This window comes from Chiloscyllium plagiosum, unplaced genomic scaffold, assembly GCF_037043375.1.
Source record: "Chiloscyllium plagiosum isolate Xiang-an unplaced genomic scaffold, Cpla_swu_hap1 HiC_scaffold_37, whole genome shotgun sequence".
Classification (NCBI taxonomy): Eukaryota; Metazoa; Chordata; class Chondrichthyes; order Orectolobiformes; family Hemiscylliidae; genus Chiloscyllium; species Chiloscyllium plagiosum.
The window spans coordinates 15,513,128-15,526,840 of NW_028270175.1; the positions used below are offsets into that span (position 1 = coordinate 15,513,128).

Here is a 13,713-nt window from a genome sequence, read left to right on the forward strand (position 1 = left end):
GTGAATAATCTCACATCCAAATTATTGCTGCATCGGCCATTGATTTGCCTACTTGCCCAATCTGTCCAGCCCATCTGCATCCTCGTCGCAGTTCACCCTCCCACTCCACTTGGTATCATCTGCAAATTTTGAGATGTTACATTTTGATCCCTCATCCAAATAATTAATATATGCAGAGGAACCTCTATTAACTGAATATCAATTATCTGAAGAAGATTTCAAGGTCCTGCAAAAACATGGCATCAAAGAGATAAGAGCTGAAAATGTGTTGCTGGAAAAGCGCAGCAGCCCTTCTTCAGGGCTTATGCCCGAAACGTCGATTCTCCTGTTCCCTGGATGCTGCCTGATCTGCGCTTTTCCAGCAACACATTTTCAGCTCTGATCTCCAGCATCTGCAGACCTCACTTTCTCATCAAAGAGGTAAGTGTATTCGGATTACCTGGACTGAAGAACATGTGAAAACGCTGGGAAAAACAAAGAAACCCAAACACCTCGAGCAACAGTGACTGGATTTTTTTTTAAGGTAAGGGTTAGTTACACAGACCTCTGGAAAAGTGCGAGGTTTACAGGTATTCCCGTCACTTTACTGGGCCATTCATGAAAATAATGGCCAAGAAAGTAAACACATGCATGAGGCAGTGCTTCTGTCTTTCTGAGATAAGGGAGCACAAGTGAGTTGCGTGTCAACTTTCTCTGTTCTTTCATAAGTTCTGTGTGAACGTCAGCCTGTGGACATTTCACACCTTTTTAAAAAAAACATGAAAAGGCAAAAGAAGTGAACGCATGCGCGAGGCAGTGCTTCTGTCTTTCTATCGCGACACTGAGTTCATGGAAACTGACAAATGCTCTTGTGATGGTAGAAACTGATCGGGACCTTGTTTAATGCTGGGATTTCACATATTTTTGTGATGGTAAAGGTTTAGTTCTTCTCAGTTTAACCTTTAATTTGCAGAATGCAAAGATTAGTTTGTTTAAATAGCATACTCATCAAAATTATAGTTTTAAACAAACTCTCCAGTAGAGCACAGCATCAAATCAGTATGGTTTTCCTTGTTTACCATCAAATCGATTATCAGAATAATCAATTACCTGAATGAAATAGTGCCCGCCCATCTCGTTCGATAATTGAGGTTCCTCTCTATTATGAATAGTACGGTCCTAGCACTGATCCCAGTGGCATCCCACGAGTTATTACCTGCCAATTTGTAAAGCACCCATTCATTCCTACTCTTTGTTTCCTCTCTGCGAATTAGTTTTCTGTCCATCTCAATACGTGTCCCAATCTCATGTGATTTAATCTTCCACAATAATTTCTTCTGCAGGATTTTGTCAAATGCTTTCTGAAAGTCCAAATATACCACATTGACTGGCTCCACCTTCTTAACTCTGCTAGTTACATTTTCTTAGAATTCTGAAAGATTTGTCAAGCATGATTTCCCTTTCTTAAATCCATGCTGACTGTCTGTCTGATTCTGCCACTGCTTTCTAAATGCTCTTTGCAAAGTTCTTGATAATGGACTCAAGAATTTTCCCCACTACTGGAGAGCAGCCTGGCAAGGTAAGTGATCTAAAAGCTTTCTTCGGGGATTTGCGGCCTTCACTTCAGGAGTGGAGCTGAGCAGGCGAAAGCAGAAAGCAGCCTGGGAAAGTAAGAATTTCTGATTTCGACTGGGGGGAATCTGATAAGTGACATCAGAGGAGGGCTGTGATTTGATTGGCTAATAAGGGGTCTACTATTGTCAATCTGTTGAATTATTGGTGACAGCTTGCATTCAGTTAGAGATAATACGCTGAGATAAAAAAAAGTTTAAAAATTAAATTCAAAACTAATTAAATTAAATAAGGATAGAGGGTTAGGTGATGTACTGATCCTGCATGATATGGGAGCTGGCGGACCCATTGTGGTTCCCAGTGACCACATCTATAGTAAATGTTGGTTGCTCAAGAAACTCTGGCTCAGAGTCGATGAGCTGGAGTCTGACCTTCAAACATTGAGACACATCAACGAGGGGAGAGTTACTTGGCGCTGTGTTTCAGGAGACAATCACACTCCTTAGATTGACTAACTTGAATTCAGCCAGTGGTCAGGGACAGGAGGGTGTCGCTGAGAGTAAGGCAGGTTAAGGGATCCAGAAGGTGAAATTGCAGGAGCCTCAGGCCCTGTTCTTGTCTGACAGGTTCAAGAGTTTTGCACCCTGTGTGCTTGGGAATTGGGACTGCAGGGAGGATAAGCCGACTGACTGCAGCACTGTCATGCAAGGAGCTATACGATTGTAATTAGGAATAGTATAGTTAGGGGCGTAGGCACTTCTCTGTGCCCAGGATCAAAAGTCCCAAGGGTTGTGTTGCTGAGCTGGCGCTTGGATTCGGGATATCTCATCTGGGTTGCAGACGAACTTGGGAGTGGGAGGGTAAAGATCCAGTGGTTGTGGTCCACGTAGATTTCAAAGACATAGATAAAACTAAGCAGAGGGTCTCCCAAGGGAGTGTGAACAGCTAGGTGCTAAATTAGAAAGCAGAACCAGAAAGGTGTTAATCTCTGGATTACCACCTGAGCCTTTGAACTAATTGGCAGGGGTCAATAAGATTAAGAAGATAAATGCGTGGCTTTACGATTGGTATGGGAGAAATAGGTTTGAATTCATGAAACATTGGCACCAGTACTGGGGACCTGTTCCGATGGGATGTAAGTCAAATATTTAAAATTTTACTCCTGTATGGTTTCACATCAATTGGATGCTCATAATTTGAGGATCTGCTGTATCTTTTTTTTCATGAAAGCACACAACTTGCAGTTAAAGTATTTGCAGAACTTGAATAAACTGTAGCCTGTGCTGTTTAAAAAGTAACAAAATGGTTTTAACTTTGCTTTATGTTTGTACTTGGGTTGCCGGTGTTTAATATTGAATGTTGTCTTTAATTCTAATATCAAAAATCTGTGTGGCAACAGTTAGGGCACACAGTTAATTTAGTGTCAATAGATTGCTGGACAGCAGTGATTCACTGAGCTTGCTTATAACTGAAACAGTTCCTGGGGATGACCTGATTGCTATTCATTTATTATAGTTTTTTACTTACTTTTGCACTGCCAACTGTTGCAGTTGTGTTTTTCAGTGGAGAAAGGAATTTGTCTTTGGTTAATTTCCTTCAGCATGAGCTGTTAAGTATTGACAACCAGTTTTCACAGACTGCTGCGTAAGCTTTTCATCTTTGAAGTCCAGTATTCTGTTAATGTAACCGGATCCTCAGAATTTAAACTTTTTCTATAATCTGTGCTTTTTTTTCCCTCATTCTGTGGTTTTGCTTGATTTTACAAGATGCATCATTGAAAACCTTTGTGACAGCTTATTCATGATTATGTCACCTGTGTTTCATTTGGTAGCAGTCTTGGGTCACATTTAGAAAGTTGCAAGCTCAGGTCCCACAGCTAAAAATTTCTGTTAGTCGTGATCTTATGCATTGTCTTTTAAATAACGTACAAAACTGAGATTGATCTGTCCTCAGGTGAGATTAAAGATTCCCTGCCACTAATTTGAAGATTTCCAGTGAGTTAGTTAATTCTTGTGTTTTGACCAATTATTTACCTCACATTAAGTATCACGTTGTCATGGAGCTATGATTTAGGATGACATCCATGCAACAGGTCCCTCCAGTCTTTCTAGATTTCTTGTTGATATTTAGATAAAAACCTATTCCGAGATATTATTACACACCCTCTGGAGCAGGTTTAAGACTCTCTCAACACCAGGTGAGAGTCCAACAGGTTTATTTGGAAGAGCAAGTGTGACTTGAAGCCAGGCATCTCTGGCTCAGAGGTATGGCTCACCACAAGAGCCACCCAACATTGCTTGTGATTATGCACTGAAAATTCTCTGCAAGTGTGATGCCAAAGAACAGTTGATTAAACAATGTCTAACAAATGGTGATATAAAGATAATTTGAATTTCTCATCTCAAGATAAATACCAAAAGCAATATTCAAATGTAGCTGTCCAGTTTCTTGAAAATTTCATTAAATGCTCGCTTTGTCAAACTATCAGCTACAGAAACCATTGGATGAACATGTTTCCGTCAGGCGGGGTTACTCGGACCCGTGGGCGCAACCTTAAAATTAGAGGGGCTCAATTTAAGACGGAAATGAGGAGAAATTTCTTCAGCCAGAGAGTGGTGGACCTGTGGAATTCACTGCCACGGAGCGCAGTTGGAGGCCAGGATGTTAAATGTCTTCATAGCAGAGTTTGATAAATTCTTAATCTCACAAGGAATTAAGGGACACAGAGTGCGGGTAAGTGGCGTTGAAATGCCCATCAGCCATGATTGCATGATAGAGTGGACTCAGTGGGCCGAATGGCCTTGCTTGTGTCTTATGGTCTTATTAGAACCAGTCATGATTACACAAGTCATGTCCTTGAGCAACTTTCTTTTTATGTCTGATGTTTAAAATAGTTGTTGGATTCATCAGCCAGACAACTTGCTTCCTGTTCCAGATAACTCAAAATTTTGCATGCATTTAGGTGTTGGCGCAGTTGGCATATACAAATTCATAATGGTTTTGTTCACATCAATCACTCAAATTTTGTGCATCCTATACTTAGTACTTTTTTTCATCAGTATGATACCATTTAAAATTTCAGACAGAAATCCATCAATATATGTGTATTATCAAGAGGTTGTCATTTAAATTCTTTGAGTATTAAACATCTGGAATGCTGAAAATTGCATTATCAGGAACTGGAATAATATTTTTGATCTCATATTAAATTGATTCACTACTGCCTCCTTTTAAAGATTGATGTCAGTGTAAATAAAATATATTGAGCAAATTTTTTTTCACAATTAACTCCTATGACAAAATTTCAAGAAACTGTGGAATAGATGGGTTCACTAATAATGTTGTTTGTACCAGTATACAGTACACCAAAACTTAATTGACTTAGAGTAGGCGGATGTGGCAAATTAAAGTCAGTATCAAGAATTAGAGGGTGATTCATTTTGGTAGGAGGAATGAAGAGGCCACTGTTTCCTCAGATGGTGAGAAATTAAACCATGTAGAATAACAAAGAGATTTGGGATTAAATGACGAAACGTAGAAATGCATGAAGACTGAAAGCAGCACAGTGGAATTTTTTTTCAGGATAAATAGAATAGCAAAGGAGGTACTTAAAGTTATTACTAATTTTGGTTTGACCAGACCTAGAGCTCTAATTTCGAGGAAGTGCAGAAAAGATTTACAAGGACGCTACCAGAATTAAAAGAGGACTGTCAGTAAAAAAAAAAATAGCCTGGGTTGTTTTCTCTGGATGAGAGTCGGAAGAACATTGGTCCTTAAGATGATCAATGTGTTTCATAGGGTGGATGTGAAGAAACTGTTTCGACTTGGTGAATCTGGGAAAAAAGGGCATAGAAGGTAAGATGATCACTTCTTCAAATGGTGAGAATGTGCAACTAGCAAATAATTGGAATAGTTCAAGAGTAGTTTTCATAGATTGGAGAAAAGAAGGGACAAGAATGAGATAATAAGATTTGGTGGAGGCTACTGTGATGCGAAGATCAATTAGACTGAATAGTATGCTTTTGTCCTTTTCGTTATTTGTGAAGTGCAGTATGCACTTCCTTATAGAATCAGTTGAATTATTGATTCTAAACTGTATACTATACCTGCAGGTAATATCAGGACATTAGGCTTAAAATTATAGGTATGTTTTCATTTTTTGATATTTAAAGGTGCTATATAAATGTAAGCTAATACTGTTAGCATGCTTTTAACATCTGCAAAAAATGTTCATTGTGATAACAGGGGTATTTTTCTGGAAGATTTAAACAGTTTCTTGCTGATAATGGGTTAACTAACCTATAGGTACAGTAATTACGTATTTAAAGCTGCAGTTTTCTACTTTTTGAACAGAATCTATTCCTTTTCCATCCCATGGATCAGTATATTTTATACTTGATGTGGGTTTACTTACCCACAGTATGTATCTCAATTTAAAAAATTGCAGCAGCAAGATTTTGAGTTTAAAATGATTATTATTGGTTCTCTCCTACATACCTGAAACTAAACACAACATTATCGAATTGAATTTGCACGTGCAGGTCCGCATACAGATTAGTGAAAGGTAGTAGGCAGTACACTTAGAAGTTATGATTAACTTTAATCTTTGATTTGCAAAATCTGGTCTTCTACAAGGCATGCCTGATTTTGTGAATGAAATTAAGCAGAGACAATGGCCTAGTGGGTATTATCACTGGACTGCTAATCCAGAGACCCAGGTCATATTCCAGGGACTTGAAATCTTCAAATCCTGCCATAGCAGATGCTGGAATTTGACTTCAATAAAAATCTGAAATTAAGAATCTAATGATGACCATGAATTCACTGTGACTATGAAAACTGGCAGCTTTCATTCATTTTGTATTTGATTTTGACTAGGCTCGTCATCAAAAAGCAGTGATTCACTTCAATGTGCCAAGTGTAAGAAGAAAAATCGAAGAGTTATTTTTTATATTTTCTATACAGTAAATCCTGCTAAGAAGTCAGTTTGATAGAACTGGGACAGCCTCTACTACATCCAATGGTTGAATTTATCTCTGGTCCAATATCAAGAATGATGACCATACTGCCAAACTAACAAAGCCTGTGGAACAACATCTGCACTCCGCACTGTCTTCAGGAGATAAAGGGGTAAAAATGAGGGTGCAAACTGCGTTCAGCCCCCCTGAGCCTGCTATGACATTTATAGCGTTCATGATCGTAGCTGATCCTCAAACTCAATGCCATCTTTCCACTTCCTCTTCACACCCCTTGATGTCTTCATATCAAAAAACACGTTGATCTCTTTTTTGATTATACTTAGTGACCCAACCTCAAATACATTCTGTGACAGTGAATTCCATAGGTTGACCACTCTTCCTGTGAGAGATGCTTCCTCATGTCAGTCCTAAATAATGTGGCATTATAGATTTCAGAACTTCAATAGTTGTTCATGGATTGAAAGAATTAACAAGATATAAAGTGTTATACTCAAAAGGAACAGCAATAACTGTCTGGAATAAACTATTAAAGATAAGAAATTTAAACAGGAATTGAAAGCAGTTTATCCATGGCTTGGAAAGGAGAAATTCAAGATAACACAGACAAAACTGCTTTGTAAACTGGATGCTTTATTGTCACAAGAACAACTAATTGCCCTACAAAAGAATTTAAGGAATTAACTACAGGAAAACAAAACACACACAGTTCATCAAATGTAACCAGGATCAAATAAGCTGATGATTCAAGGTGCAGACTTGTAGCAATTTGGATGAAAGTACTTTTTAAAATAAAAAAATCATCGACCAAAGGACGAAAATCCGTCAGAATCAAGCACTAGAACTCGACCTTAGCAGAATGACATTGGAACTGTCCAGAGTTCAATCCTTGTACAGAGACAGACACTTTTGGTTGGAATCCTGGACAGATTGGGTTGTTATGACCCTTTTATGAAAGGGAATTGGATATACGGTTCAAAAAGAACAGTGTCCGAATGTACAAAGTGGAAACGGGAGCACAGGATTTGACGCGGTAGAGAAAGTCATTTTACTGACGTATAAAGCTGGATTGTTCTATGCTTCAGGATCCTGACGTCAAGACTGAAACTGAATTCATAGTCTGCATTTGTTGGCAATGTGTCTGTCTGGCAGTCTTCCCAGAACAGCCTTCCAGTTGTTTGCCTCCTGTTAGGGACAGCAGTTGAGGTCCAGATCCTTCAGGCCCAATTGGTAGACTCCTTTAGGCTGGAGCCTGAGCAGAGGTAGGAACTGCTATGGCAGGTTAAGAACTGTGAAGGAGCCTCGACATAGAGACATGCTTGATAGCATTTATGAAATTCAGTGGCAGTGAAGGCTAATGCAAATAGGGCCCCTATGAGTGGAGGGAAAACCTGATTAAGAATTGTTGATGTTGTAAGTTGTGATTTATCTTGCTTAAAGCCCTGTGATTTGGGTATTGAGTCCCAGAGTCTGATGACCACACAGACCTGCCACTGGGAGGGCATCTAACTTGCAAAGGTGGCCTCTACATGGTGGAGGCAGCTTCAATTTTGATGAATTGCTAGTTTGTAGTTGTCCTTAATTGAAACTTTAAAACTTGTTATTATAATCGGCTACCTGTGAGAGGAGAGGACAGCTGTTTTGCTCCCCTCCCAACTCTGGAAAAATTACTCAATGGCAAGAATGTATGGTGTGTGATCCCAACATGTCTCCCTCATATTTTCTGGACCCATGCTTCCAATCTTGCCACTAGAGAACATACAACCAAAGGATCAAATACCAAGCTCTACGCACAGGAACCTCAATCATCCGAAGGACACTGGCAGGGTGTGTTTTGTTTGGTCAATTGAATGCCGGATAATCGAATGTCAGATCACATCATTTAACCAAACATCGGGATTTTGCAATCTTGCTGGATAATCCAAAATTCAGGTTCCTCTGTAGTGTATTATATTACAGTTGACCTGGGAGTCCAAGTTGCTGTGATAACTATGCTTCATTTTAACATGCCTGTTGTAGTTTGGAGCCATGAGTTGTGATAGTAGAGGGACTAATTTTATTTGCATCACATGGCTGACTAGGAATTTCTCTAGCTTTTAACTTTCTGCCATAAACATGTATCAGAAGGTGTAATAATTGTAATGAGGTCAACCAGATGGACCTCATGGAATGATTTCCCTGATTGGGGCTGTTAATTTATCCAGTCAGAGCCCTGGCTGACAAACAGGAATGTCAGGGTAAAAGAAATATGAACAGGAGTGTCAGAGATTCTGCTCAATCTGAGAGCCAGCTCTGAGGAAGCTACATTAGTGTCAAGGACTTTCTATGAGTAAATAAAGGGAGACTTGGTGATGGGATACTGACCTCTGTAGAGTTATTTCGGAAGGATTTGCAGGTTGATAAGAACACAACTTCCTTGACCATTAAGTGCTTGGATAGACTGGAACAGAGCTTTTGCTGCATAAGCAAGAATGCTACCATCCACTATGCCACAAGACTTGTTTTCATGTTACAACCTCCTCAAAATTTTGTCTTAAGTTAGGGACTGAATGCAGAGTTACAATTAAATATTCTTTGGTAGATAATAGTTTTATGAAACTAATACACTAAAATCGGTTGCCATTGCCAGTTGAATTGCTCTTCCTTCTGATACCTTCCATTTTTCTACAAAGATGTTGTACTTCAAAAATTAATTCATCATTAGGGTTTGAGCAATTTCCTCGGTTATGGGACTGAAAGGTGCTTCAGAAATTCAGGTCTTTTATTTAATTGCCTTGTGTTTGCTTAGGTTTTTATTTATAAAGTAGAAGTGACACATTGTCATTGTATGAGTCAGATTGTGGAAGTTAGTTTCATTTTTCTACCTTAATCAGCTTGTTATCTATGAAAATGTGGTAAATAGCTTGCTGATATAATGGCTCAATGATGAAATTTCACAGCAGAGCAAGTAACATTTTACATCCATATTTTTAAATTTGTATCAAGTATCCTTTGGTGGTTAAGAGGAGTGGTCAACCACTGTGACTTGGATTGCTGTTTCTCTTATGTTACACCCAGCAGATTATATGACAACACTAACAGCAGTAGCCAAGGATGCCTCCAAATGCACATCATATGTTGTCTATTTCACCTGATTTTTTTTCCCAGAAAAAGGCACCCCACTATAAGTAAGAACATAAGTGAAGCATAAGAGCAGGCAATAATGGGGTGATTTTTTTCCCCCCTTTTGCTCTTTGTCCCACAGAAACCTGGCAGGATCTTAGCGTGCGATTTCCATCACTCAGTCTGAGCAGCAACTACAATATACAGCGTGCTGTGACAGAGAGATGATCGTACCACTTAGATCCTATCTTGCTTAATTAGCTGTTGCCAGAAGGGGTACTAGTATTATTTTTACACCTTTTTTCTCTGTTTAGAATCAATTTATAGACGTGGCGCTAGAAGATGGCGGAAGCTTTACCGTGTGAATGGACATCTCTTTCAGGCCAAACGTTTTAACAGGGTGAGTAACCTAGTATCTGTGTGTTAATGTTGCTGTTTTGATACATTACGTGCATCAATGCTAATTAGTCTTCTATTGGCTTAATGTATGTAAAAAATATTCACAACATATTTGATTTTGGAGCAAGAGCAGGAGACCAAGATGAAATAGTAGTGGACTTTGGATTTCATTTAAGATTCCAGCATGCTAACACATGTTGATTGACTTCACATCAAGCACAAGCAACATTGACTATGGGTATCCCTAATTTACAGTGGGTTTTTTTTCCCTATTTCATTAAAATCAGAGCGATGTATTGCTGATTTCTTATCATTCATGGAACATGGGCGTCAGTGACTGGGCCAGCATTTATTGCCCATCTCTAGTTGCCTTTGAGAAGATGGTGGTGAGTAGTTTGCTTGAATTGCTGCAGTCCATCTACTGTAGGTAGATCCACAATGCCATTCAGGAGGTATTTCCAGGATTTTGACTCAATGACAACTGGTCATAATAACCAAGGAATATTGATAGTGAGTGGCTTGAAAAAGAAACTTGCTGCTATTCCTGTATATCTGCTGCCCTTGTCTTGTTGATAGTGGTGGTCATGGGTTTCAAAGGTTTTGTATAAGGATTCATAGTGAATTTCTGCACTGCATTTTGTAGAATGTACACTGCTGCTACTGAGTGTCAGTGGTAGAGGGTGTGGCTGCTTGTGGATGTGGTGCCAATCAAGTGAGCTGCTTTGTCCATGATAGTGTCATACATTTGATTGTTGATCCAGGCAAGTGAAGAGCATTCCATCATACTCCTGACTTGTTCCTTGCAGATGGTGAAAGTCTTTGGGGAGTCAGGAGGTGAGTTACTTGTCACAGTATTTCTGAAGTCTGACTTGCTCTTGCAGCCACTGTCTTTATATGGCTAGTCCAATTCTGTTTCTAGTCATAATAGCCAACGAATATTGATAGTGGCAGATTCAGTGATGGTACTGCCATTGAATGTCCAGGGGTGGCAGTTTGAGTGTCGATTATTGCGTGGCATTTGTGTTGCATGAATGTTATTTGCCACTTTTCAGCCCAAACCTGGATATTGTCCAGGTCTTGCTGCATTTGGATATGGACTTTATATGAGGAGTCACAAATTATGCTGAACATGTGAAGTCGAAAAGTCTTAGAAATGGATGTGAAGGAGAAGAGAAGTAATGTGTGTGCATGTGATATACCCGTACCTTGGCTTTCTATTCCATACAATTTGAAACTACTAAACTCAGGACAGACTGGTGAGAATAGAATACTTACATTTTAATTTAGTTTTCAAGTAATACATTTAAATTTTGGTAATTATGTCACTGAGGTTTGGACGTACAGGAGTACATGACAAAAAAACAATACGAACAAAGTGGGCAAACTTAGGACAGAGTTTCCCATTTGCAGTTGGTGCTTTCTCAAATAAAATTCATGATGCTCAGTAAGCTATGGCTTGGAATAACTTTTCTTCTACAATCTTCTGCTCGTTATCTCATCATGCAACCGGTTCTTCACATTCTTGTGAAATTGCACCAGGATCTTGCTCTGACACATGTCGTTTGACACTGAGGAAGTAGCCCAAAGAGGCAAGTTAGCTCCCAGTTTTATGGAAAGGACCTTGGAGTTTCTGGTGGATGAGATAGGGAGGAGAGCTGTCCTTTTTCCTGCAGACCAGCAAAGGAGGCCAACCAGGAACAGCCAACCTGTACACAGATAATTACCCCGGAGACCTTTCTGTGACCTAGGTTAAATGGAATGCACAGTAGTGCAAGAAAAATATCTGTAATCTTGATAATCTGAAATGGTAATTTTTGACATCCTCTCTCTCTGCTACTTCATACTCCAGTCCACCACTCTCATGTCACTGCACACATTTCTCATGAAGGCTCATGGGCCATAGCTCTGATTATTGCATGCATAATGCCTACTCGAAAGTGACAGCTCCAAGGTGGCCGGTATCCTGTCAACAAGTCACCCTTTATTTGTGTGGAAAGTCCTTGACACTGATCCAGCTCCCTCAGAGCCAGCTGTCAGAATGAACAGGATGTCTGACATTCCTGTTTTTAGAGCTGAAAATGTGTTGCTGGAAAAGCGCAGCAGGTCAGGCAGCATCCAAGGAGCAGGAGAATCGACGTTTCGGGCATGAGCCCTTCTTCAGGAATGAGGAGAGTGTGCCAAGCAGGCTAAGATAAAAGGTAGGGAGGAGGGACTTGGGGGAGGGACGTTGGAAATGCGATAGGTGGAAGGAGGATAAGGTGAGGATGATAGGCCGGAGTGGGGTGGGGGCGGACAGGTCAGGAAGAAGATTGCAGGTTAGGAAGGTGGTGCTGAGTTCGAGGGTTGGGGCTGAGACAAGGTGGGGGGAGGGGAAATGAGGAAACTGGAAAAATCTGAGTTCATCCGTTGTGGTTGGAGGGTTCCTAGGCGGAAGATGAGGCACTCTTCCTCCAGCCATCGTGTTGCTATGGTCTGGCAATGGAGGAGTCCAAGGACCTGCATGTCCTTGGTGGAGGGGGAGGGGGAGTGGGCAGCACGGTGGCACAGTGGTTAGCACTGCTGCCTCACAGCGCCGGAGACCCGGGTTCAATTCCTGCCTCAGGCGACTGACTGTGTGGGGTTTGCACATTCTCCCCGTGTCTGCGTGGGTTTCCTCCGGGTGCTCCAGTTTCCTCCCACTGTCCAAAGATGTGCAGGTCAGGTAAATTGGCCATGCTAAATTGCCCGTAGTGTTAGGTAAAGGGGTAAATGTAGGAGAATGCGCTTCGGCGGATCGGTGTGGACTTGTTGGGCCGAAGGGCCTGTTTCCACACTGTAATGTAATCTAATCAAATGAAGTGTTGAGCCATGGGGTGGTTGGGTTGGTTGGTCCGGAAGTCCCAGAGGTGTTCTCTGAAACATTCCGCAAGTAGGCGGCCTGTCTCCCCAATATAGAGGAGGCCACATCGGGTGCAGTGGATGCAGTAAATGATGTGTGTGGAGGTGCAGGTGAATTTGTGGCAGATATGGAAGGATCCCTTGGGCCCTTGGAGGGAAGTGAGGGGGGAGGTGTGGGCGCAAGTTTTGCATTTCTTGCGGTTGCAGGGGAAGGTGCCGGAAGTGGAGGTTGGGTTGGTGGGGTGTGTGGACCTGCCGAGGGAGTCATGGAGGGAGTGATCTTTTCGGAACGCTGATAGAGGAGGGGAGGGAAATAAATCCCTGGAAGTGAGGCCCTTTTGGAGGTGGCGGAAATGACGACGGATGATACGATGTATATGGAAGTTGGTGAGGTGGTAGGTGAGGACCAGTGGGGTTCTGTCCTGGTGGCGATTGGAGGGCGGGGCTCAAGGGCGGAGGAGCGGGAAGTAGAGGAATTGCGGTGGAGAGCATCGTCGACCACGTCTGGGGGGAAATTGCGGTCTTTGAAGAAGGAGGCCACCTGAGTTGTTCGGTATTGGAACTGGTCCTCCTGGGAGCAGATGCGGCGGAGACGAAGGGATTGGGAATATGGGATGGCGTTTTTACAGGGGGCAGGGTGGGAGGAGGTGTAGTCTGGGTAGCTGTGGGAGTCGGTCGGTTTATAGTAAATGTTTTATGTTTTCCTGTTTTTATGTTAGCCAGGCCCCTCTAATCCAGATTTACACCCCCAATGATGTCCACCTGGCTGCCCTCATTTCAGTCCATTTACAATCATCTGTCCCCCTCT

At 41.3% G+C, this 13,713-nt stretch overlaps 1 protein-coding gene across 6 annotated transcripts in view; it reads left to right on the forward strand.

Annotated features, from left to right (window-relative positions):
* Positions 1-13,713, forward strand: part of prkcz (protein kinase C, zeta) — a 431,548-nt gene that overhangs the window by 175,924 nt on the left and 241,911 nt on the right. For 4 of the 6 annotated variants that reach the window (XM_087980378.1, XM_087980379.1, XM_087980381.1 and 1 more), the window contains one exon: positions 9,944-10,029. The exons of the other annotated variants lie outside the window; for them this stretch is intronic. In XM_087980378.1, coding sequence (XP_087836504.1) covers positions 9,944-10,029 — 86 coding nt within the window. The remainder of the gene's footprint in view (positions 1-9,943; positions 10,030-13,713) is intronic. 6 annotated transcript variants of the gene reach the window in all.